The sequence below is a fragment of the Entelurus aequoreus genome, linkage group LG02 (assembly GCF_033978785.1).
Source record: "Entelurus aequoreus isolate RoL-2023_Sb linkage group LG02, RoL_Eaeq_v1.1, whole genome shotgun sequence".
NCBI classification, from domain to species: domain Eukaryota; kingdom Metazoa; phylum Chordata; class Actinopteri; order Syngnathiformes; family Syngnathidae; genus Entelurus; species Entelurus aequoreus.
In genome coordinates, this window is record NC_084732.1 from 33,592,335 (window position 1) to 33,620,327 (window position 27,993).

The window sequence follows — 27,993 nt, forward strand, 5'->3', positions numbered from 1 at the left end:
TTGTTGTGTATTGAGCTGTATGTTTTGTCTGCATGGTTACACCCAGTGACCACCAGGGGGAGTGCCAGGTGGGTTCATATATGTTGGGTTGAACTTCCGTTCGGTGTGTGGCAATAAAGCTGTCTAACGTCTACACCAGCTCCCGACTCGGCTCTCGTGATTACATAGATAAGGTGAAATAGGAGGATGACTGTTAGTGTTACATACTAACAGTCAGTATACAATAATTGGCGACGAGCACGGATGCGCCTGCCGACGGATTAAGAGGCGGGTGGCGGCGAATCCGCGGAGTTCATCGACGGCTAGCGTTAGCTTAGCTTTGTTAGCATTAGCTCCGCATAGCAGCGGGGGTACGACTCACGTCCGGACGACCTGCGAGCATGGCGGGCATCCTGGGACAGATGGACGCCTTTGATGAGTCGACGGAGCAGTGGTCGACATACGTGGAGAGGTTTGAGCACTTCGTGGCAGCAAATGGACTGAATGAGGGGAGGAAGCTGCCGGTGTTTTTCAGCGTGATGGGACCGGCGACGTACGGTCTACTGCGCAGCCTCATCGCCCCAGAGAAGCCGGGCACGAAAACGTATGATGAGGTAGTGACATTGTTGCAAGCACATTTCTCCCCAAAGCCCATAGTGATAGCGGAGAGATATAGATTTCATAAGAGAGATCAGGGGGAGGGGGAAACTATTACACAGTATGTAACAGATCTAAAAAAATTATCAGAGCACTGTGAATTTGGAGCTTACCTGCAGGATGCACTAAGAGACAGGTTAGTGTGTGGGTTGAACAGTGAGTCGATTAAAAAGAGGCTGTTAACAGAGAAGGATTTAACATACCAAAGAGCAGTTGAACTAGCAGTTTCAATAGAAACAGTGGCACGTGAATCTCAACAGCTCAGTAGCTCACAGAAGGTGAACGCTGTCTCTCTCTCCTTGCCACCGGGCCGTAAATGCACTCGTTGTGGTAGAGTAAATCACAAAATGGAGGAATGTTTTTACAAGGACCAGTCCTGCCACAATTGTGGAAAAAGGGGGCACATAGCTCGTATGTGCAGGGAGGATAAAGGGGGACCGAAGACAACACATTTTTTTGGGGTTAAAAAGGGACAGAAAATGAAAGGAAAATTCAAAAAGAGGGCCGATCAGGTAGAGGCGGAGACTAAGCCCAGCGACCCAGAGACAACAGATTCAGATGGGGTGGGAGGCTTACATGTAGTGGAGGTAGAAAAAAGCGTTAAACATGATAGCGCTGCGTCAGCGATTATCTGGATTAGACCCAAAGTGGAGGGACAAACTATAGAAATGGAGTTAGACACAGGTGCGGCAGTGTCGATCATTTCAGAAAAAGTATACAATGCTAAATTTAGCCAGTTACGCCTCCGTACCACCAACCTACTGTTGAGATCGTATACAGGGCAGGTTATGACACCCTTGGGGGTAATAAAAGTAGACGTGCGTCTCAACAAACAACGGGCACGTCTCCCCCTGTATGTGGTTAAGGGTGACGCTCTCTCTCTTTTTGGACGAGAATGGTTGCGAAAAGTAAAGTTAGATTGGACAATGATTAAAACTATTCGAGCTACACATCCCATACAGGAAGACCGCACAATGGCGACAGTACTAGACAGCCATGCCAGGGTGTTCCAAGAAGGTCTAGGTACACTAAAGGGCTTTGAGGTGGCGTTAACCCTCAAGCCGGTGCATCAACCGAAGTTCTTCCAAGCACGGGCGGTGCCGTATGCACTTCGGCCGAAGGTGGAGGAGGAATTAGAGCGTTTGGAACAGGGGGGCGTACTGTCTCCAGTACAGTTTAGTGAATGGGCTACTCCAATTGTACCCATTTTAAAAAAAAATGGGAAAGTACGTATATGCGGAGATTTTAAAGTGACCTTGAATCCCGCGCTTTGTGCTGAACACTACCCCATTCCGAGGATAGAAGATCTTTTCGCATCGCTAGCAGGGGGGCAGCGTTTCAGCAAATTAGATCTGGCGAACGCATATTTACAGGTGCCGGTTCAGGAAAACTCCCGTAAATATCTGACCATTACCACGCAGAAGGGAATGTTTTGCTATAACCGTCTTCCCTTCGGGATCACCTCTGCGCCGTCAATCTTTCAGCGAGTCATGGACCAAGTGTTGCAGGGCCTCCCCAACGTCCATTGTTTCCTGGACGACATTTTGGTGACTGGGGAGAACGATGCAGATCACCTAAAAAACTTAGATGCAGTGTTGGGCCGATTGGGAAAATTCGGTTTGCGAGTACAGAAGGAGAAATGTGAATTCTTCAAGAGTTCATTAGAATATTTGGGGCATGTCATTGATAAAAAAGGGCTACATAAGTCCCCAGAGAAGCTTAAGGCCATAGCGGAGGCCCCAGCCCCCATTAATGTGAGTCAGCTCCGTTCTTTTTTGGGCCTGATAAACTATTATGGGCGTTTTGTTAAAAACATGGCAACCATGCTCAGCCCGTTACATGAGCTGTTGCACACCGGAGTGGCATGGAAGTGGTCACCAGAGTGCGAGAAAGCCTTTAAGGCAGCAAAAGACCATTTGCAATCAGAACAGGTGCTAACGCATTATGACCCCAGGTTGCCCCTGCGGATAGCGTGTGACGCTTCGCCGTATGGGGTGGGCGCGGTACTTTCGCACGTGATGCCCGGTGGTGAGGAGAGACCCATAGCCTTTGCCTCTAGGACACTGAGCAAGGCAGAGCAAAATTATGCTCAGATTGAAAGGGAGGCGCTGGGAATTATTTTTGGGGTACGTAAATTCCACGCCTATTTGTACGGGTGCCATTTTACACTACTCACAGATCACAGACCGCTGACAAGTATATTGAGTCCCAGTAAGGCGACGCCACCTATGGCGGCCGCACGACTGCAGCGGTGGGCGTTAGTGTTAGCGGCACACAACTACACAATCCAATACAGGAAAGCAGCAGATCATGGGAATGCAGATGGTCTCTCACGGTTGCCACTGCAGGTAGCGCATGGGGAAAAGCCAGACGCAGTAGATAGGGTGACAGTACATCACCTTGAGACACTCCCAGTGGACAGTGAAGATATTAGGAAGGGAACTAAATATGACCCAGTGCTCTCTAGGGTAGTAGATATGGTAGTTTCAGGCCAGTTTGTTGGAACAGTTGGGCAGAATGACGCGTTGGCACCCTTCTACATGCGACGAGACGAACTGACGGTGATCCAGGGGTGTTTGCTATGGGGCAGTAGAGTGGTGGTGCCTCCAGCGTTGAGACCGCAGCTTCTGAAGGAACTACATGCCGGGCACCCAGGCATGGTCAAGATGAAGGCCATTGCACGGAGCCATGTCTGGTGGCCGGGGTTAGACGCCCAGATTGAACAGCAGGCCAGGACATGCTCTACGTGTCAACGGAACCAAAAGAACCCGGCGCTCTCCCCACTACACACCTGGCCGTGGCCGGGATCTCCATGGCAACGGATCCATGTGGACTTTGCGGGGCCGTTCGAAGGACACATGTTCTTGGTGGTGGTAGATGCGTACTCTAAGTGGCCGGAAGTACAGGTGATGAAAACGACGACGACGGAGAAGACTGTACAGGCCCTGAGGAGTATGTTTGCCCGCAACGGAGTACCAGAGACACTGGTTAGTGACAATGGGCCACAATTCACAGCGGCAGAGTTCGGGGCATTTCTCCGGGCAAACGGAGTGAAGCACAAAAGGTCAGCGCCGTTTCACCCCGCCACGAACGGTCAAGCAGAGCGTTTTGTGCAGACGCTGAAGCGTTCATTGAAAGCGTCTAGGGGAACATTTACGCTGCAACATCGAGTGGAGGCATTTTTACTCAGCTACAGGAATGCGCCTCACATGACGACGAGTGAGTCTCCGGCTATGCTCTTCCTGCGCCGTCGGCTCCGCTCTCGCTTGGACCTTGTGAAGCCGAACGTGTCGGCTACGGTGGAGCTGGCGCAGGAGGGCCAACGAGAACGCAGAGATCTGGTGGCTAAGGACAGACGGTTTGCAGTGGGGGAGGCCGTGCTGGTGCGTGATTATCGACGGGGGGAGGAGAAGTGGATGCCTGGACTGGTGGCATCACAAGAGGGACCGGTATCCTACTCCGTGGATGTGGGGGCAGGCGCACTCTGGAGACGTCACACGGAGCAGATGAGAGCCGGTGACCGTGCGCTTTTGGTTCCCACTGGTCCAGAGCAACCAGCTGTGCCGAGTGAACTGACAATTGGGGCCCAGCCGGTTGCTCCCCCCCCTTCTCCGGCAAGAGGGGATGCTCTGGGAACCGGGACAGTCGCCCCCGAGCCAGGAGGGTCACCCAGACGGAGAGCGGATGTTGGCGCGCCAGGCCGGAGGTATCCACTCCGGGTTACCAGAGCTCCAGACCGCCTTAATCTCTGAACTGGGGGCGTGGGTTGTTAGAGAGTCATGTCACGTTTTGGGGCAGAATAATCCCCGTTGACTGACTCCGAGGTTCGGGGGTAGTCTACCCCCCGGCCTCAGTAAGCATGTATGTGTTTAAGTTTGAGTTCCCTATTTACAATAGCCCCCTAAGTGGGTATTTCAATGTATTTTATGGTTACACCGCCGATTCGCACAAAGCATCATTTTGCACATAACACACGTTCTAAGTGCTTATGGCCTAGTCTGTTTTTATAGGCTGGGGTTAATAGGGGTGGTTTTAGGTGGGTGCGAATCTGAATAAGTGGGGAGGGATGTTGTGTATTGAGCTGTATGTTTTGTCTGCATGGTTACACCCAGTGACCACCAGGGGGAGTGCCAGGTGGGTTCATATATGTTGGGTTGAACTTCCGTTCGGTGTGTGGCAATAAAGCTGTCTAACGTCTACACCAGCTCCCGACTCGGCTCTCGTGATTACATAGATAAGGTGAAATAGGAGGATGACTGTTAGTGTTACATACTAACAGTCAGTATACAATAATAGTGTATACAGTAAGACTGCTTGACTTATGCTATCTGAGACTTCAGCTCAATGAGCATCGCAAGTGTTAAATCCACAATTTGGTTCGCCTTTTTTTTTGTGATCCCACCAATTTAGGGTTCCAGTGATGGCTAAGACAAATCATACGACAACCGTCAAACCATCAAAACGTATTGTGCATAGGAATGTGGTAAATGTGCCTCTGTCCCGGTTGCTCAATATTGCTCAAGCAAAACAAATCACAATAAAAGAAGGATGGAATGTACCAAAACCAGAAACTTTGATGTCTTATATCAAAAGTAGGGCTATCAAAAGTTAACTGATGTGAGTATCGCATTAACCATGCAATTTATTTTGAACCCACATGCTCCTTTACCTGAACTGTGGATGGTTACCTGAAAGGCGGTAAGAGTTGTTATACAGTCAGTGATCAGGTCAATGCATAGGTCAGTGCAAAGATGATTGAGAGAATCCAGCTGGTGTGTTCCCTAGCAAATTTCACTTCAAAATACAGCCTGACTGGACAATAAATAAAACGGTTACCAAGTTTTGAGCAAATAAATGTAGTGCATTCAAGTAGCCTAAAACATTTTAAAAACTGTTCCTGAATAACATTCCCACAATAGAATTGCAGTCCAAATATTGAAGTGCCTTTTAAGTTAATTTTAATTGAGCAAGCAAGTGATGGCCTGTGATTAGTCATGATTAAGCGAAACTCGAAAATGTGATTAATTTTAATTGAAAAAGTAAAAATTTTTTAAAGCACTAATCAAAAGGGAAAATGTGTTTTTATAATGAACAAATCAAAGGTTAAAGGCCTACTGAAATGAATTTTTTTTATTTAAACGGGAATAGCAGATCCATTCTATGTGTCATACTTGATCATTTCGCGATATTGCCATATTTTTGCTGAAAGGATTTAGTAGAGAAAATCGACGATAAAGTTCGCAACTTTTGCTCGCTGATAAAAAAAAGCCTTGCCTGTACCGGAAGTAGCGTGACGTCACAAGCGGTAGTGCTGCTCACAATTCCCCGTTGTTTACAATGGAGCGAGAGAGATTCACACCGAGAAAGTGACGATTACCCCATTAATTTGAGCAAGGATGAAAGATTCGTAGATGAGGTACGTTACAGTAAAGGACTTGAGAGGCAGTGATGGACGTATCTTTTTTCGCTCTGACCGTAACTTAGGTACAAGCTGGCTCATTGGATTCCACACTCTCTCCTTTTTCTATTGTGTATCACAGATTTGTATTTTAAACCATCTCAGATACTATATCCTCTTGAAAATGAGAGTCGAGAACACAAAATGGACATTCACAGTGACTGAACATGTAAATACACGATTAATAATTCAGCTTTGCGAAGCTAAAAAAATAGAAGCTAACCTAGCTGCGTAGCCAACGCGATAGCATAGCAGTCTCAAATGCAGATAGAAACTAAATTAAAAAAAACCCTGACTGGATGGATAGACAGAAGATCAATAATACTATTAAACCATGAACATGTAAATACACGATTAATAATATTCCGCTTGGCGAAGCTAAAAAAACAGAAGCTAACCTAGCTGCGTAGCCAACGCAATAGTGTCAGTCTCAAATGCAGATAGAAACTAAATAAAAAAACCCTGACTGGATGGATAGACAGAAGATCAATAATACTATTAAACCATGAACATGTAAATACACGATTAATAATATTCCGCTTGGCGAAGCTAAAAAAAACAGAAGCTAACCTAGCCGCGTAGCCAATGCGATAGCATAGCAGTCTCAAATGCAGATAGAAACTAAATAAAAAAAAACCCTGACTGGATGGATAGACAGAAGATCAATAATACTATTAAACCATGAACATGTAAATACACGATTAATAATATTCCGCTTGGCGAAGCTAAAAAAACAGAAGCTAACCTAGCTGCGTAGCCAACGCGATAGCATAGCAGTCTCAAATGCAGATAGAAACTAAATTAAAAAAAACCCTGACTGGATGGATAGACAGAAGATCAATAATACTATTAAACCATGAACATGTAAATACACGATTAACAATATTCCGCTTGGCGAAGCTAAAAAAACAGAAGCTAACCTAGCTGCGTAGCTAACTTAGATGCGGCGGCGGGCGTTGTACGCTTTTGACGACACCCCGGCCGCCATCAGAGTCGGCAAGAAACATATATTTCCCCAAAGTTACGTACGTCACATGCACATATCGACACGCACGTACGGGCAAGCGATCAAATGTTTGGAATCCAAAGCTAGACTCACCGTAGTGCGTCTGTTATCCTGCTCAAAACACAACACAACCTCCTGGTGTTGCTGTAGTCCGCCGCTCCACCGATCGCACCTACAACTTTCTTATTTGCAGTCTCCATTGTCCATTAAACAAATTGCTCAATCGCTTTATTAACAAGCGGTAACTGGTTGTAGTTCAAAAAGTAACGCACACACATACACGAGCTGCTGTTAGCCAAAAGTCACGCTCACACACACTCAAGTTCTCCGCCAACTCACTCGCGCATGCGCGTTCCCCAAACCCTTAAAGACACAGTACACTAATGCAAATATCACAGATATTACAGTATTGTACTTAGCCGCTAAGACACCGATCGATCCCACCTACAACGTTCTTCTTTGCAGTCTCCATTGTTCATTAAACAAATTGCAAAAGATTCACCAACACAGATGTCCAGAATACTGTGGAATTTTGTCGAAGAAAACAAGAGGCTTTTCTATCGGGTCCGATGGGGTCCAACCACTTCTGTTGCTTTTGTGACGTCACGCGCATAAATCATATCCAAAGGAGTTTTTCAACCGGAAGTGTGGCGGGAATTTTAAAATTGCACTTTATAAGTTAACCCGGCCGTATTGGCATGTGTTGCAATGTTAAGATTTCATCATTGATATATAAACTATCAGACTGCGTGGTTGGTAGTAGTGGGTTTCAGTAGGCCTTTAAACATGAAAATAAAGCTTTTATTTTGTTTTGTCAAATCTAACATGGAAGACTGGACTGCCTTTCATGTGAGACATGAAAAGGAAGGTTCATGATAACCTAAAATCAATGTGCATGAGCACATACATACGGTAATGACCACGGCCCACAATTTGTCACAAAAAAGGCGGGGGAGAGACAGAAGTGAGTGAGAGACTTGCAGAGCGACACAGGAATTGGAGAAAGTGTAAACAAGGGAGTATGCATGACATTAATGGAGAACGACGAGACGTCTATTGTGTCTTCTGTTTGGTGTGCAAGCCACAGCAGGTTTCGACGCAAACCCATACAGAAGGGTCAAGGGTCATTCTAATTGTGTGTGCATGTATAGACTAACATCTGCATGCTTCTTGTTTTTGTATTACTTTCCAGAAGAGTGTGTGCAAGTGCATATCGCTATGTGTGCGTGATATTCAGGTGGAGAGGCATGGTGCAGCCGGAGGGAACAATGTGTGATACTAATTAAGAGTAACCATGTGTATTTGTCAGAAGAATTATGCTGATTATCTCATGAAGGCGCCAGCACTGGGCCCTGCAGAGACATGGGGACAGAGCAACATTAGCATATGGCCTTAACTCACACATGCACCCCTTTGTCTCTCTATCACACACACATGCACAGGTAGCAGGAAAATGAGTGATCATACATGAGAGAAGCGTGCCCGGTGACTGGTGTGCCTCAGGTTTGTCTCTCTCCACATGCCACCTCTGCCCTCCCTGTTCCCTAATATTAAGCACTGGAGAGATAACAAAGCACCATGCTGGCCTGCCTCTTCTTGTGTGCCAACTGGTGAAACGTGCTATGATCATATTGTATTCAAGCAAAGTTCAGTTCAGCTCAAGTCAATTCTGTCCTGCAGTCGGGTCTATTAGTGCAAGCTGTGGCCTGAGCGGTGCTGAGAGAGCTGTAATTGTTTTTGGAGGTTTCTGAGGTGAGCCAGAGCACCACACGCTGCTCTTTTCTGTCCCATGCCAAGCTGGCAAGCCTTGTTCATATGTGTGTGTGTTTATGTGTACATGTTTACTTGCCTAATTCGATGCTGCCGGAACAACTGTCCTGTGCGTGTTTGCAAATGCCCTGCATGGGTGTCCCTGCAAGTCAGTTTGCGCTAGACAAAACCTCTCACACACACACACTGGACTTAAAAATTGCCATTAGGTATGAGTTGTGCGGGTGGCCAGCACAGAGGTAGCGGGAGACTGCAGGGGCCTGGAAGAGGCATGGCCTCTTCACACCGACAGCCATGATTAGCTTTGGCGGCTCCCGACCCCGGGAAAAACATATTTAGTGCGTACATGTTCACATGACTGTCGCAGCTAAAGACCAGTCTGGTGAGATGAGAGGGATGGCTTGATCATAGCCACAAAGTAAAATACAGTACAAACTCTAAAATTCAACGCTATCTATTACAGGACACTGGTGGACTTCTAATTTGTTCGGATACGGAAATTTCCCATTTACAGGAACAAAAAGACAAATAATCGAATTGTTTACACCTTTTTTTTTTTTTTTAACTATTATTGTGGCAGCGCCTTTGACTGCATAGGAAATGTACGCATTTGAACAACAGTTTAATGACAAACGCACATTTAGAAGATGAGTCCTGTCAATTGTTTTAATGTAAATATACAATTCTATATAACTTTGTTGTTTGCTAATTTTAAAAAAAGAAATTTAGACTTCATATTATTACCAGATGCAAAAAATAAAAAGTGACTGAGAATAGGCCACTAGACAAGGCAAGATACAGTTTTTACAATGGAAGAGTGAGATGTTACAGTGAAGATAAACAGTTGTTACAGTGAATTATAAAGGTACACTCAAAAGTAGACAAAAAACAGCCAAGTGTATACTTGACCCCAGGGGGTTAAGCTCCTAAGTATGTTAAAAGAAGTTAACCCCTGTTAATCCATCCATCCATGGATGTTAATCAAATAGCTTAACATAAACAACCATACCGTTAAAGGCCTACTGAAATGAATTTTTTAAATTTAAACGGGGTAGCAGATCCATTCTATGTGTCATACTTGATCATTTCGCGATATTGCCATATTTTTGCTGAAAGGATTTAGTAGAGAACAACGACGATAAAGTTCGCAACTTTTGGTCGCTGATAAAAAAAGCCTTGCCTATACCGGAAGTAGCGTGACGTCACAGGAGGAAGGGCTGCTCACATTTTCCTATTGTTTACAATGCAGCGAGAGATTTGGACCGAGAAAGCGACGATTACCCCATTAATTTGAGCGAGGATGAAAGATTCGTGGATGAGGAACGTGAGAGTGAAGGACTAGCGTGCAGTGCAGGATTTATCTTTTTTCGCTCTGACCGTAACTTAGGTACAAGGGCTCATTGGATTCCACACTTTCTCCTTTTTCTATTGTGGATCACAGATTTGTATTTTAAACCACCTCGGATACTACATCCTTTTGAAAATGAGAGTCGAGAACGCGAAATGGACATTCACAGTGACTTTTATCTCCACGACAATACATCGGCGAAACACTTTAGCTACGGAGCTAACGTGATAGCATCGGGCTTGAATGCAGATAGAAACAAAATAAACAAACCCCTAACTGGAAGGATAGACAGAAGATCAACAATACTATTAAACCATGGACATGTAAATACACGGTTAATGCTTTCCAGCCTGTCGAAGCTTAACAATGCTGTTGCTAACGAGGCCATTGAAGCTAACTTAGCAACGGGACCTCACAGAGCTATGCTAAAAACATTAGCTCTCCACCTACGCCAGCCAGCCCTCATCTGCTCATCAACACCCGTGCTCACCTGCGTTCCAGCGATCGACGGAGCGTCAAAGGACTTCACCCGATCACCGATGCGGTCGGCGGCCCGGAGATGGAGGAAGTCAAGGTAAGGTCGGCGGCTAGCGCGTCTGCTATCCATCTCAAAGTCCTCCTGGTTGTGTTGCTGTAGTCCGCCGCTAATACACCGATCACACCTACAGCTTTCTTCTTTGCAGTCTCCATTGTTCATTAAACAAATTGCAAAAGATTCACCAACACAGATGTCCAGAATACTGTGGAATTTTGGGATGAAAACAGAGCTTTTTTGTATTGGATCCAATGGGGTCTGAATACTTCCGTTCTCTCCGTGACGTCACGCGCATACGTCATCATATCTAGACCTTTTTTAACCGGAAGTGTCGCGGGAAATTTAAAATTGCACTTTATAAGTTAACCCGGCCGTATTGGCATGTGTTGCAATGTTAAGATTTCATCATTGATATATAAACTATCAGACTGCGTGGTCGGTAGTAGTGGGTTTCAGTAGGCATTTAATAACAAGTGATGGTGCATATAGTAAATCTGGAATCCTACAAGAGTTTTATTTTTGTTTAACAAGCCATAGGAATAGCAAAATACTAAAGAAAAAAGATAATCTAATAATTCTCATTGAACATAATTTTTGTGAAATTGAAGTCTTTCCCAAAATTGTTGGTTTAATTCAACATTTAATTCATGTGCGTCCTACTTTAGGAGATTCCAAAGTATTTCACTGCATTTCTAATCAAGAGTTATAAAAACAAGGTAGGCGTACAACAGACATTTATTGAGGCCAGTATTGATGAGGTGGAATCAACAGCATATAAACAACGGTCCAATGACAGCTTCCCACATGCACTTTCTGAAAGATTAATTACCCCACTGATTGAAGGAGAAAACTTTTGTAGGCGATGGTTATGACAATATTTGATAGCGAGCTGTTGAGAATTGCATTATGCAAAACTGTGTTGATGCAACTATTTATTCATGTGTGAGGATTGCTCAAGATTTGACCTGAACAACTTGGACTACACCTCTGACTGTTCACCCCAGCGCTATCTCAAGCTGTCAAATGATCATTTAAAAAAAATCAGATTACGCGGTTATTACAGTGATTAATCGGATGAATCATGATTAATCACAGGTTATTCCTCGCTTGCAAACATTAAATTAATTTTAAAAAAGACCAATATTTAGACACAAATGCCATTTTATTGTCAGAATGTCATACAGGAACATTTTTTAAATGTTTTACTTGAATTATGTACTTAAAACTTGTTAACAGTTTTATCCAAAGTACCATCTGGGTGTATTTTAAAGTGAAATTTGTCAGCAAGCAAAATGAATTGTGTGATTGATGCGCATATATACATCAATATTGCAATATTGTTTACTAGTCCACATCCAGAGGAGCAAGATGAGGTGGTTCGGCCATCTGGTCAGAATGCCCCTCGAACGCCTCACTGGGGAGGTGTTAAGGGCGCCCGACTGGTAGGAGACCACGTGGAAGACCCAGGACATGGTGGAGAGACTATGTCTTCCAGCTGTCCTGGGAACGCCTCAGGGGAAGAGCTGGACGAAGTAGCTGGGGAGAGGGAAGTCTGGGCTTTTCTGCGACCCAACTTTGGATACGCGGAAGAAGATGGATAGATTGAATATTTTTTTGTGATAAATCAAAATAAATACGTTTTTTTTTTTTTTTGATATCCCTAATATATACAATAGTCCATTTGAAAACAGTCAATAAATGCACCAAGCAAGCACAAACAAAAACACTAACTACTGATCAACCTTGGACCTCAGCTACTTGAAAACATCTGGGATCAGATATCATTCTAAATGAGTAGGATTGATTGGCTGTTAATTGTGACTTTGAGAGAGTGTTAACCAAAAACCCTTTGGATGCAACTGGTTGGGTCTTATACTTTGCAATTATAAAGTAATACAGTCATAAACACAGTTTTGTCTATTAACTCTGCAGTAAACCATACAAATCCTTACATATAACTGATTAATCATGTATGCAAACCACAAAAACAAAGAGTGCCTCCATGTCTGCATCAGATAAGGACCCCTTCAGACCAAACTACGCTCAGAAGTAGCAGGCACTTAAGAAAAAACAAACACACACAGACTCTAACGTACTAACTCTGACACTCAACATTTCTTTGAAGTGATAACCATTCTATCGCTGCTGCAAAACTCAACAGCCATTAGGACAAGTGGAGGGGCTGCACACTTGGACTGCGGAGCCTTTTCACACAAGACACAATAATACACAACCTGTCATTACGTGGAGATTGTGAGAAAGTCTAAAAAGTCACTTGAGAAATTATCACTTGCAGGACTGTGAGGGAGATGGTAGGGGAGAAAGATGTAAACACTGTTATTTGGCACCAAGGTATAGAAAACCTTGATGTAGCGCACTGCAGCGCTTTAGAGGGAGGAGTTGTGGAAACATGAGAAGATGGAGATTGTCGTGAGGAGGAGAGTGAGTATGGCAGTCTGATTATTTAGCTGTTTATGCAAAATGTTGAGAGCCCTCCAATCAGAGTTGGAGACCTCTAACGAAGAGGTTTGATAGGCCGGAGGTGCTAATGAACTCTGCAACCAAGTCCGCTTATCACGCCTTCTTGTCTTCTTTTTCCCATCTCATCCTCCTCATCATTCCCTACTCTTGCGCTGCCACCTATTCCCTCCACTCCTTTGTGTCACCAGCTTGTTAAAAGCACAGCAAGGGCAAATCCTGGCCACTATTGTTCCTAGAGCTCGGCTTGATCCCTGCATGCCTATGTGGCTCAGAAAAGTAAAGGGTATCAGCAGAGACTTAGAGGGTTAAATGCAACATGTGAATGGAAGCCAACTGGGCTTCTCTTATGTTGCTATATGTTCCACCCTTTAGCCGGTTTCTTCTGATTTGTCCAGTGGAGCGTTCATGAAATTGAACACTTTGTAGGTGTGTGGGGGAATCAAAAGAAGTGCTGCTGACAATCGAAATAGTGTACAGTTGATCCCTGATATTGTTCCAATACCCACGCGATGATTAAAACAGCAAGAAATGGGCACACCTATAAAAGCCCTAGAATGCCTATTTTTGATACTCCAAAACACTAAAATGTTCCTCTCAGAGTTAACAAACTCGTTTTAAATCCATTTTTACAAATTAATAAACAATTACAGGCTTACAGTATACAACACACCTGGGCAAAAATACGGCCCGTGGGCCACATACGACCCAATAAGATTTTCAATCCGGCCCGCCAGAGGTTTCGAAATATTTTTTTTTTGACCTTTAACATTGAAACTGTAGCTGCCATTATGATGTGCAGTGCTGTTTTCAAATTACCATAAGTCTTGAACTATAGAAAGTATTTCAATGGTTGGTTATTACGGTAATTTACGTCAGACAAACACAGAGCAGAGCGGGCAGGGTTTGTTTACAGAGCATCCAGCCCAAGACACGGGTGTCAGGGACAGACACGGAAGCATATTTTTACAACAGAGTTCTGCTGAAAACTGATGTTATACCAGATTGTGTGTGTTTTTTACCCTTTGCGTTCATATTTTGCTGTGTTTGTTTCATTTTTGTCGTGTTTTGCTTTATTGTAAAATATGTCGATCAAGGAGGTGGTTAATATTCAGAGTTTTATCGTTCATAGCTAATATTGTAAATCCCACATTTTTTATTTTCATGTACATTTTGGGTGTCTCATACAGTAAAAAAAAGGAACAATTCCATTCAGTTTTTTGAGGTGGTCTGTCATAACGTTTTTAGCATTCAATCAGACATTATTGTGAGTTTCTGTAGTAGTGTTCCTGAAAGTAGGGACCTAAGCACACATACTGTACAACCGATTTTTACAGCAATATCTAAATGACAATAAAAGGAAGTCTAAAAATATATTGGGGCTGTAAAAGTTAATGCGATAACGCGTTACCTATAATGTCGATTATTTTTTTAGCGTGCATGCGTCCTGACTCCTTTTTGACCCCTTCGGCCATTCCGTAGCGAGGGGAAATGGAATGGCGTCAGTTGCTGTTGAGCCACAAGCTCGAAAATAGCGAGCAGAAATGCGCAAAAAAGGGGCATATTATTTAAATATCCGATGGTGAGTCATTCTCTCGACAAGAGAAGACTATTTTATCTTCGAACGCCGCGAAACAACATCATTGGAGCGAACGTCTGCTGATGCAGATTGCCACTTCAGAGAGGAGCTTTACTTCCGTGTTTGGAGTACGGTTAAGGTGCATTGATAACATAAAATGTGGATTGTCACAGTGACTGCTTTAGTAAGATGGCATATATGCTCAACCGAAATGAAAGACAGTGAGCAGAAAGTCGAAAGGGGACTTTTTTATTGCAAAAAGTCAGATCCGTCTACAAAACATGTCAAGACACCTTCTCAAACTAATCACACTTTTCGGCCTCCAAAGTAAAAGCGCTTCGGTTAACATCCGGTTTAAATACAGTAACAACATTTTTTTTTATTGTCTTATATTACGATCATGCTTTGTCAAAGATTTTTAGTAATGTTATTCTGTGATATTTGCAACTAAAAAAATATGTGCGTCAGTTGAGGAATGTTGCGGCTCGGGGGATTTTTCTGGCTGGCTGAAATATTGTGTAAATTATTTTATAAAATGTCATGGTTGATACTCCTCAGTTACATAATGTTTAACAGGCTGAGTATTACAGTTTATTAATAAATAAAGAAGTTTATGATATTGTCATGCAGCAATATGAAGACCATTAACTTGTAATGTACAGAATATCAGAAGCATTTATTCAGTAAAAAAATATCACAGATTATACAAAACCCAAAACCAGTGAAGTTGGCACGTTGTGTAAATCGTAAATAAAAACAGAATACAATGATTTGCAAATCGTTTTCAACCTATATTCAGTTGAATACAATGCAAAGACAAGATACTTAACGTTCGAACTGGAAAACTTTGTTATTTTTTGCAAATATTAGCTCATTTGGAATTTGATGCCTGCAACATGTTTCAAAAAAGCTAGCACAAGTGGCAAAAAAGACTGAGAAAGTTGAGGAATGCTCATCAAACACTTATTTGGAACATTCCACAGTTGAACAGGCTAATAGGGAACTGGTGGGTGCCATGATTGGGTATAAAAGCAGCTTCCATGAAATGGTCAGTCTTTCACAAACAAGGATGCGGTGAGGGACACCACTTAGTGAACAAATGCGAGAGCAAATTGTCGAACAGTTTAAGAACAACATTTCTCAACGAGCTATTGCAAGGAATTTACGGCTTTCACCATCTACGATCAGTGATATCATCAAAAGTTTCAGAGAATCTGGAGAAATCACAGCACGTAAGCTATGATATTACGGACCTTCAATCCATCAAAAGGCGACATCAGTGTGTAAAGGACACATGGGCTCAGGAGCACTTCAGAAAACCACTGTCAGTAACTACAGCTCGTCGCTACATCTGTAACTGCAAGTTAAAACTCTACTATGCAAAGCGAAAGCCATTTATCAACAACACCCAGAAACGCTGCCGGCTTCGCTCGGCCCGAGCTCATCTAAGATGGACTGATGCAAAGTGGAAAAGTGTTCTGTGTTTTAAGAACCCCGAAATATCAAGATAATACTTAAATTTGAAACCCTAAACGTTAAAAGTATGTCAAACAAACCTTTAATAAAGTGATCACCACAACTTTTGTGTTATTCAACTCTGCTGCCTTGGTCTCGAGTGCATACCACTTTTCCCGTCGTCTTTTGTAAAATCTTTCGCCCTTCTTGATTATACCTCTGAACTGTGAAGAAAGTTGTTTCCTTTTTGCGATTTGAACAGTTTTAACGACCTTAAACAACGCAAGCATAGGGCATTTTTCTTCGAGAAAGGCAAACTGCCGCCCAGAACGCCTTGACAGCAGACGCTCTCTGGACCACCACTGGGAGCCTCGCATTGTTCGTGAGGCGGATGTGAAGTCAGGTGTATACAACCTATACTGCAGGCTATGCTAAGCTAACTGGCTGTGATGTATACATTACAGACCGCATTCAAGTCAATCCATGTTGAATTCCGACTCATTTGACATGCTTAAGTATTGCCACTCTTGCATTCATGTGACACTTTGTGCCACTAATATTTGTCTAACTACTAATAAAAGGCTGTTACATCTTCCAAGTGTGTGTGATTAAATACACACGTGCCATGTCTGAAAGCTCCTGTTGGCTTGAAACACAGTTGGCTGGCTGGCCCTCACTCTCTGATGGGCCCTTAATGGTAAACTAACAGATTGTAAACATGCTGCTTGCGCTCTCTCTGACTCCTCTCCCTCCATCAATCTCTTCCTATTTTCTTTCCTAATTCTTCTCTTGCATTACCGTTCTGCTCTCCTTACCTCTTTCTTCCCCCTAGCTTCCATCGCCATTTCCATGCTGCCCCCCTTCGCGTCCCTTCTTTTCTCTCCCCTGCCTTTCCTGGGGTGTTTTTTAAACAATGTGTCCTTCATGTACGGTTGGTTACGGGGCGTACAGAAGGACATCATTAGCGCTGGTGGTTAAGCTGTAATTTACACCATTACCGAGGTAGGGGCCATTTTTATTGCCTAGTAAATTTCAGCTCTGAAATATTTAGACCATATGGCTCAATTTGTGTAATAACCTTAATTTCCAAGCACCCTTCAGCTCCCTTCCGCACCGGCTGTTGTTGGCGGATGATGTGTGTGCATACTTGCATGTGTGCGCACGGGGAGCACACACACGCACACACACACACAGAGCCAGGTGCATGGCTAAAATGTAAGCGCATAGTCTTGCACTTAATCTCTAACATACACATTAAACAATGTCTTCCACACACTCATTCGTTCACAAGGGCACACACACACAAACACACGTATGTATGCATGCCGCTAGCAGATTAATAGGGTGTCAGCTTGTGTTTGGGTGAGGGAGCGTCAGGCGTCGGCCAGATGGTTCTCAGGGATGATGACTGTCAGGGGTCCTGCTCTGATCAATGGGATGTATTAATACGGCACACATAGAGCGAGAGACACGCACACGCTAATGCACAAACACATGCAAACAAAAATGGTACCAATGCACACAGGAGTACAGAAATTCACATAATACATGCATATAGTGTCTTTAAGGGCCACAGTGAAACATCTGGAAGAGCCGAGGGAGAAAGTTAAGAGACGAGTCAGTAAAGAGGAGAAAGAAAGGTAGAAAGAGCAATGAGATTAGGCAGCAAATTGGATTTCGGCCCAATGGACAGATTGAAATGACAAATAAAGGAATAACGCACAGGAATGAAGGGTCTAAGTAAAGTTAAGAAAGACATTGTATACATGGTAAGTTCTGGAGCAAGTTTCACCAAAGAAAAGGTGGGGCTTTGTCCTCTAAAGTCTCCACTCAGAATGTGGTGATCAAGCAAAAAAAAAATAAACCTGAGTAATGAGAATTAGTCTAGTGTGGAAATTAACTATAAAAAAAGAAGGGAGAGAATGAAAAGCGAGCAGCAAAATGTTACGCAATGGAGCACAGACCTCAACCAAGGCTGAACACTCCTAAGCAGTATGATTGTCGCTTCATATCATAATTCACCACACCAGCTAGGCAGGCGTTGATTTGGTGTACAAATAGAGCCTCTATGATGGTGTCATGTGATCAAACTATGGATACTGAAGATTAAAGTCAGGCTGACTACTGTTAGGTAATATCATTTGCTCGGCATGTGGATAGGAGTGCATTGATCAGTCAGTTATCATAGGTCATAATGGTGCATGATATGCTCCTATGCCTCAGAAAGGAAAAAGGACATTTCTTTAGAAAAAAAGTACGAACCATCGTTTAATTAGGTTTGAGAGAAAGGAAACTTAATATGTTGTTGAAAGTTTGTTTGCCCTCTTCCCTGAGATCGGTAGGTCGTGAGTTCAAACCCCGGCCGAGTCATACCAAAGACTATAAAAATGGGACCCGTTACCTCCCTGCTGGGCACTCAGCATGAAGGGTCGGAATTGGGGGTTAAATAAATAAATGATAAATGGGTTATACTTGTATAGCGCTTTTCTACCTTCAAAGTACTCAAAGCGCTTTTGACAGTATTTCCACATTCACCCATTCACACACACATTCACACACTGATCAAAATGATTCCTGGGCGCGGCCACCGCTGCTGCTCACTGCTTCCCTCACCTCCCAGGGGGTGAGGGTGATGGGTCAAATGCAGAGGACAATCTCACCACACCTAGTGTGTGTGTGACAATCATTGGTACTTAAGCTGTTTTGTGAAAAGGGCTTTGCTTTTGTAATGGTAAAATTTATATTTTTTTAATCTCTTGTCTAAAACCACAGTTTGAGTCTAAGAGTTTGTGTGCGGCTTTGTTTTCACAGCATTGGTCTGTTTATTGTCCTAAGATAAGACACTTTTATGACCCTTTATGCATTCTTGGGGCTTGTTGGGGATATCTCCAAACTCCCACCCTCACCGTGAATAGGACAAAGACTGCTGTGGTGTTGGTTGATCACTTCTTTACGTTATATTTGAATTTTGGTCAAAAAGTTATTCTCCAAATGGGTTTCTTTTATGATTGATGTTGTTAACTGCCTTACCCAATCCATTTTTTACCGCTGATCCCTTTTGGGGTAGCAGGGGGTGCTGGAGCCTACCTCAGCTACAATCGGGCGGAATGCGGGGTACACTCTGGACAAGTCGCCCCCTCATCGCAGGGCCAACACAGATATGCTAAACCAAAACATTTTTGTCAACAATTAGATACAATTTTTATTCGCTTGTCTTCTCTCCTCCGCTCCTAGGAGACTGGACATTTCGCCACCCCCCCTCATTCTCAAAAACGTTCTGGAAGACTTCTTTGTCTGATTTTTACTCTCTCTCTAAACTTCTTTCAAAACCTTTGTCCTTTTTGTAATCTGATGTTATTTGAGAACTCAAATAAATACTAAAATCATCTTAGTTTTTCTCCGGACAATTATTTATTGAATAGAAAAAATTCCAAAACACTATCTAATGTCTTTTTGTGCCACTTTTAAATCCCTGGTCTCTGCTGAGGCCCCATGTAACCAGGAGTTGCATGGCTTTCCTACTAAATATGGATGTACAATCAAATCCAGAAAATGGCGTACGCAAGTAAAAATCAGATCTATCAAAGTGTTCGCAGTCACAAATCCAAGCACATTTCTTTGTTGTATCGCAATCTACTTGGAATCCGTCACAGACATTCGCATGGCTTGGCACACCCAGACACGGCCCTTTCAAACATATGCAAATCATATGAAAAAAGCCATGTGCTTGAGCTCGGCATGGTTTGACCAATCACAAGTCAGTAGGAGGTGCTTCTTTCTTGTGTTTCGGGCAAACCACAGAGGGGTTGTCAACCTGTCCTGGCTGTGTCTCCGAGAACTGAAAACAGGCGGAAATTTAAAAAAAAATAGTCGTGTCTGGAAGAAAATAAAGAAAAAGACAGATGTGTGTGGCAAAAACTGACTCGGGGAAATTAGTGCTGCACCATGTTTAAAAAGATAGTCGCTACAATGATACGTAAAACTGAAGAAAAGGTGAGTGACTGATTACCCCAATGTAAAATCATTTTTGTAACTTATAACAAAATGTGTTTATACTAGGGCTGTAAAAATTAACGCATGTGATAAATTTTTTTTAGCGCATTACCATAAATAAACGAAGATTATTCACAATGTTTGTTTTGACCTCTGGAAGGTGGCGCCCATTGCACCGGCAGTGCAATGAAGCCCAGCAGAAAAGACAGACAGTAACGGAGGAATTGAGAGGCACGTTCTTAATTGACAACCATCACATCTCTCGTCAACACACTGGCTTCTCGTCAAGACACCTTCTCTCACACACACACACACACTTCCGGCTTCACAATAATAGCGTGACTCGTCACAATTGGTCCAACTGCGCCAAAAAAATTTCAAAACGGCTTACATTTGTCTAAACAACTGATTAAACTAAGGAAGAATAAATGCAGATGTAAATGGTGCATTATGTAAAGTTGTTTAAGTGTATCTTTATTACATTATCTATTAATATACTGTACATCTGTACCTAGTTTGCTATATTATTGCAGAGACTTTTAAAATATGCACTTAATTCGTTCTATACTTACCGTCACTAAGTTTTGAGCAAATACTTATGAAGTCCGCCACTGGAAGTTATAGAGGAAATGTTGCTTTCATATTTTAATCAGTGTCAGAGCATGTTTCGGGCAAATTTTTATATGTAGCGCGTAGTCATTCAATAATTTACATTTTAATGTGCTTCTTCACGCTAAATGCGAACATGAGTCAGATTACAGTTTTATTTGTTAATATATTTCCTCAAAAATATGAATATGAATATGAAAGGGGCGGGGGTTGATTGTTCATATGTATCCGATGGGCACATCAATCATTCTGAGGAATATAAATTGGCACTTGTATATGTGAACTGTTACCTAGCATCACATATGTGTGTCACTAAAGTATCCACAGCCTGTAGAAATGTGCATACGACAGCTATAAAGATGCCGTGAAGCAGCGCACATTTCGATGTCAACGTCAGTTTTGATACATCTCACCTTTGCCGTGAAAAGGGCGTAGTGCAGGTTTTGTGCGGATGCCCCTGGAGTCTTACTAAGACCTCAAACCTCTCTTAAAGGGGAACTGCACTTTTTTGGAATTTTGCCTATCATTCACAACCCTAATGAGAGACAAGAACACAAAATTATAATTTTCTCCTTTTACATTCTAGTTTGTAATATTAAGGTCGTTCAAGGTGGCTAGCAATGCAGCTAATGAAATCCAACCATTCTGCCTCTTAATCACTTTGCAATTGTATCCACAAACCGCCAACAATACTTAATTCTGCAACCTGTATAATAACCAAGCTGTAGCAACATTGTTGTTGTAAGAGCAAACACTTAGAAACTCTTTTTCCAACGTAGTGACACATATCCTTGCGAAAGCATGCTACGGCAATAGCGGCAAACTAGCTATGGCAAAGGATAAGCTAGGTACTGCGTCAACAGCCGAATGGCTTTTGAGTTTGTAATGTACAACACAATGCCATAGGACACCAATCTGTACTGACTGAAACACATCAACAGTCATATTACAGTATCTGTAAAGTATTAACTCACATTTCATGTTTTCTTTGTACACAGCTAGCGCAACAGTGTATACAGTATACGTAGTTGTAAAAACAAGCATGATGTGCTGCATGTATCATGATCAACATTATAATGACTTACTCGATGGACAGTTGTCCGTTCGGTCCAGCTGGCCGGGAAAGTTTTTTTTCCGGTTGATATGGTAAGCACGCCATTTCAATCGGCATAGCTTGGCTCCAAGTTCCACATTTACAGCCTAAAGTCACGCCGACCTCCCCCTCTCGGTTTTCGTCAACTCCAATGTTTCACCCTCTCTTCGTGTTGTTTCTATAACCAGTAGTTCATCCTCCGTATATTCAGGTTTAAAAAGTTTAGGCTGTCAATCCTCATTTGTCCAAAAGTAGTCATCTTTGATGCCTGTTACAGAGTCTGCCATGATTAAAACACACACACGCATTTGCTTCCGGAAGTAGTAACACAACTTTGTTGACGTAATTCGGAAAAGGGAAGGGAAATAAATGCGCTGAGGAAATAAGTTGTCTAAGTTACATAAAATGTCTAAAATACGGTAAATATTGTACATATTGTTATGAATATGTCTGTTACTACATTATATATATATATATATATATATATATATATATATATATATATATATATATATATATATATATATATATATATATATATATATATACTTGCAGCAAGTACATAACAGGTTAATAGAGGGTTTTCAAGTTGTGTTAGGAGGCTTCGAAGGCTACAATGGTGACTCTCGTTAGCCACATTTTGCAAGCGTTTTTTATTATCTTTAAAATCCTAAAAAACAAAACAAAACATGTGTGTTCTTGTCTCTCATAATGATTGTGAACAATAGCTAAAATTACAAAAAAAGTGAAGTTCCCCTTTAACAAGTATTCACTAGTTCACTAGTCGCCATTCAAAGACAAAATGACATTGTCTACATTAATAAACACATCATGCATTCATGTGCCTTTTGTCAAAATCAACACAAAGTGAGAAAAATGTAAATTCTGCGAAATATGACTTCCTTGGTGCAATTAAAAAAAGGAGGTCCACAAGAAAGTTAGCATTGACAGCCTTGTCTGAATGACTAATACGTCTGTCACTGAGTTGCAAGGCATGGAGAGGGGTAATGTGTGTTTTGAGATTGTGAGTGTGTGTGTGTGTGTGTGTGTGTGTGTGTGTGTGTGTGTATGAGTGCCAAGCAGCATGTAGGGGTCTAGCAATGCAGGCCGCCTGTGCTTCGTATCCTCATTCCGTCCGATTGCCATGACGACCCCATTAATCAGCTAGGCTGGCACAGACTAGGGTTCCCAACCCAGCCTGAGATCAATACACACACAAATACACACATGGCTAATGGACACACACATTGAACTGAGGCAGCGGTCTGCAACCTGCGGCTATAGAGCCGCATGTGGCTCTTTGGCGCCGCCCTAATGGCTCCCTGGAGCTTTTAAAAAAATTTATGAAAATAGAAAAATATTTTTTTGTTTTAATAGTGTTTCTGTAGGAGGACAACATGACACAAACGTATAACTTTCTTCAACTCATTCCTTGTCTCATTTTGTCCGCCAATCTTTTTATGCTGTGTGAATGCACAAAGGTGAACGTTGTTGATATTATTGACTTGTGTGAAGTGCTTATCAAGCATATTTGGTCAGTGCATGACTGCAAGCTAATCGATGCTAACCTGCTATTTAGGGTGGACCCCGACTTAAACAAGTTGAAAAACTTATTCGGGTGTTACCATTTAGTGGTCAATTGTACGGAATATGTACTTCACTGTGCAACCTACTAATAAAAGTCTCAATCAATCAATCAAAGCTTTATGTACGTATTGCATCATTATGCCTCACTTGTAGGGCAGGGGTGTGGTTGGGGGAGGGGGGCGTGGTTAAGAGGGGAGGAGTATATTTACAGCTAGAATTCACCAACTCGAGTATTTCATATTCATATATATATATATATATATATATATATATATATATATATATATATATATATATATATATATATATATATATATATATATATATATATATATATATATATATGTATGAAATGCTTGACTTTCAGTGAATTCTGGCTATATATATTTATTTTATTATACATATAAATAAAATAAATACTTGAATTTCAGTGTTCCGGAGGCTATCCAGTAGATGGCAGTATTGTCCTGTTTAAGAGTGTCACAACATTGCTGTTTATGGCAGACGAACTGCTTTACGGTAGACGAAAACTTGACTGCTGTTGTTGTGTGTTGTTACCGCGCTGGGAGGACGTTAATGAAACTGCCTAACAATAAACCCACATAAGAAACCAAGAACTCGCCCTCTATCATTCTACAGTTATAACGTGATTGGGCAGGCACGCTGTTTATATCGTGGGAAAACGGACGTGAAAACAGACTGTCGCCGCTGTCCCCACTCAGGTCCGCATGGAGCTGGAGGCCACGCCCCCTCCAGCTCCTGCTGAATTCCGGGAGTTTATCGGGAGAAAATTTCTTCCGGGAGGTTATCGGGAGAGGCGCTGAATTCAGGGAGTCTCCCGGTAAAACCGGGAGGGTTGGCAAGTATGTGTCCGACAGTCTTGAATGCTGCATTATAATATAATAATGTAATGTAGTTTACAACCTTTTCACTCATTGACATTTCTTTGTGTCCTCGTGTGCAACAAAAAACGCCTGTGCATATAAGGAAGGTGTGTGACAAATGACTCTCACAAAAATAAGTCTATTCCATGTCAATGAGCCTCTTTCACACACCCCAACACACGTACGCGCGCACACACACACACACACACACGCACGCACACACACACAACCATGGAGTGTTCCATATCAATGAGAAGGTGAAAGGTCTCCATTTACATCTTGTATTAATTATGAGTGACAAGCCAAAGGTCACAGAGGGAGAAGAGGCCATGCGTTCAGACAGAATATAGATCTATACGTGTACCTCTTCTCCATTCACTCTCCTTGCCCTGATCTATCACCTTGTTTCATCCTGCCTGTTGGTCGTCTCCGCCACTCTTACAGACTGGCATTGTGTTCCTTTTCTTTTTCTTACCTTCCATATGAATCCTTCGAGTGTTTATTCTGCTAAATTACAACAACAGAAATAAATACATACATTTTGTTGAATGAATACCTCTAAACTGAGCATTATTACATTGTGTGATCTCCCGAGTTATTTTTTCTGATTTTGGGAGTGATTCCGTATCACTGTCACCATGTTTGATACGCCTCACATTCACGATGTTCCGTGTGTGTTCTAAGGCAGTGTTACCAAGTCTGTTTACCATAAACAACTTTGGCCTTTTTTTTTTCGAAAGAGCGGGCCTGCTTGCAAGGCCAGCGCAAAAACCACACAGGCCACCGATTCCGAGTATCTTCCTAACCTTCATCCACAAAACAGACGAACTGGAACTATGGTTGGCAAACGGCAACAGGCTTCGGAACAGCTGTGCAATTATCCTCACAGAATCATGGCTACACCCGCTCATCCCTGACATAGCTGTTAAGCCAACAGGCCTGCACCGCTTTGATCGCATCAAAGACTACAGTAAGAGCTGAGGCAGAGGGCTGTGCATCTTCACACTGGATGACTGTAGTACGAACTGTAAAATGATCTACACCCTCTGCTGTCCGTATCTAGAGGCCATCTCAGTAGTATGCAGACCTTTTTACCAACCCAGAGAGGTCACTGTTGTAATTCTAACAACTGATTACATGCCACCCCAAGCCTATCGTTACCTTAACCCTCTCTTTACTGCATAATAATATAAACAAGTAAATGCAGGCCCATCCAAAAGGAGCATTTGTTGTGGCTAGGGACTTCAACAAAGCATGCTTAAAAAATGTGCTCCCAAGATTTGTACAGTTTGTACAGGGCCCGACTCGGGGTGAGAATACCTTGGACTGGGTTTACTCTAATCTGAAGCCAGCCTACAAGACTTTTCCTCTCCCCCACCTAGGAACGTCTGACCACCTCTTCTTGCTTCTTGTTTCTGCCTAGACCACCCTCCAGAAGAGGAGCAAATCTGTGACCAGGATTATTAAAACTTGGCCAAAGGGGGAAGCTGCAGGACTGGAGTCCTGTATAAAGAGAGAATGGCCAACTCGGCTTCAGGCAGTCTCCTCAATGATTGGTCAAAAGGCACTCATGTGACTACAGGGCGCCATGACTGCTACAACTTTGAGCTGATGCTATGTGTCTGCCGCGCTTCCTTGTTAGTTTTGGGGCATGTAAAAATGCCCTGTTGTGCAGCATTGGGCTGCTCCACCCGCGACAATTGTGTAAAGCTTTTACATTGCTTTCCCAATAACCCTGAAAAAAGTATATGAAGTGAAGGTTCGCCATCGACACTGGAGAGCCACAAACTACATTATCTTGTTCGAGGTAAACACTCAAAACAAAATCTGGGTTTTGTTCAATAGAGAATACACAGAAGCTAATACAAATAATACTAGAAGAAATTAAGAAATTAAAGAAATGGTTTGACAAAAACAGTGTATGTTTGAATCTTAGTAAAACTAAGCTAATGTAATTCGGTAACAACAGAAGAGAAAGTCAAACAAATACAAATAGACGGAGTAGACATTGAAAGAGTAAAAGAAACCAAATTTGGGGTGTAATAACAGATGATAGTTGATCAGTCAAGTTTGTCTAAGTCTAAAAGCACAGGCATAGCACCGTGATTACAAACATACATTAGAGGCATCCACCACAATTGACATACTTCACACAAGTTATAACTTCTCCATGATTGTTGGTCCAAAGCTAATAAAGATTTTGGCAAAATGAGCGTAATACGTTTTTTTTTTTGGTTGTTCTGTGTATTTTTTTAATGTCTCTTGCGCCGCTGGGTGCGTGGTAGAGTGCCTGCTGGTCGCTAAAGACTCCAGAAATAGACCAGCAGAGCATACTTGCCAACCCTCCCGAATTTTCCGGGAGACTCCCGAATTTCAGTGCCTCTCCCGAAAATCTCCCGGGACAACCATTCTCCCGAATTCCTCCCGATTTCCAGCCGGACTTAAGGCACGCCCCCTCCAGGTCCGTGCGGACCTGAGTGAGGACAGCCTGTCGTCACGTCCGCTTTTCCTTCATATAAACAGCCTGCCGGCCCAGTCACGTTATAACATCTACGGCTTTTGGCGAGTGCACAACTGCACACACAAGGAGACAAAGCAGAAGAACGAAGAAGAGACAGTCATGGCGACGACGAGTGACAGAGAATAGACCGAGGATGGACAATTCAACCCTAAACTCACTCATTTCCTGCAAATTAAATTTCACAGATTCTGCCTGTAATAGAGTGATCTAAGTTGTTTGTTGCCATCTCCTGGTGAATGTTGAGTATAGTGTTCTGTAGTTACTTTTTGGTTGGCCAACGGTTTACGTTGTATTGCACACCCTGACGGCAAGTGTGGGAGTCGGTTGCATTGCATTGCACTTTCAAATACAACAATGAATAGTGTGTTATGTGTGTGTATATGTGTAAATAAATGAACACTAAAATTCAAGTATTTCTTTTATTTATATATATATATATATATATATATATATATATATATATATATATATATATAGTAAAATACATATATATATATATATAGCTAGAATTAACTGAAAGTCAAGTATTAATTTTATTTATATATATATAAGAAATACTTGGATTTCAGTGAATTCTAGCTATAAATATACTGCTCCCTCTTAAAACACCCCATATATGAATGAATGAATGAATGAAATTAGTTTATTTCGGTTATGTAATCAACCATTTTGTGAGATCAATTTAACAGTACAGATTATACATATTTAACTATCATACACATTTACACACAAAAAGAAAAGAAAAAAATGACCGAAAAGGAATAGGCTGAAACCAAGGCTTATTTTTGCCTAATCTATACATTCACTGAAAATAAGATTATCTGGAACCTCAACGTTCAAAAAAATCAATGGGATGAAAGTAATTGTTACTATATTTTTCTATTATTTTACCTGTCAAGGTTTTCTTAAACCTTAACAAAGAACTACATGTCTTCAACTCATCACTGAGCTTGTTCCACCATTTAACTCCTAAAACTGAAATACATTAGTGTTTTATATTCGTTCTTACTTTACCTATTTCAAAAATCAATCCCCCCGTAA

General features: G+C 42.2%; 2 protein-coding genes across 8 annotated transcripts in view; one reads left to right on the forward strand and one right to left on the reverse strand.

Moving 5' to 3' along the window:
* Nucleotides 1-27,993, reverse strand: part of ush2a (Usher syndrome 2A (autosomal recessive, mild)) — a 395,330-nt gene that overhangs the window by 45,397 nt on the left and 321,940 nt on the right. The gene's annotated exons all lie outside the window — the stretch shown is intronic.
* Nucleotides 1,116-4,388, forward strand: LOC133665195 (uncharacterized protein K02A2.6-like). The gene has a single exon (XM_062070440.1). It carries the CDS (start codon nt 1,116-1,118, stop codon nt 4,386-4,388), a length of 3,273 nt encoding a protein of 1,090 aa, XP_061926424.1.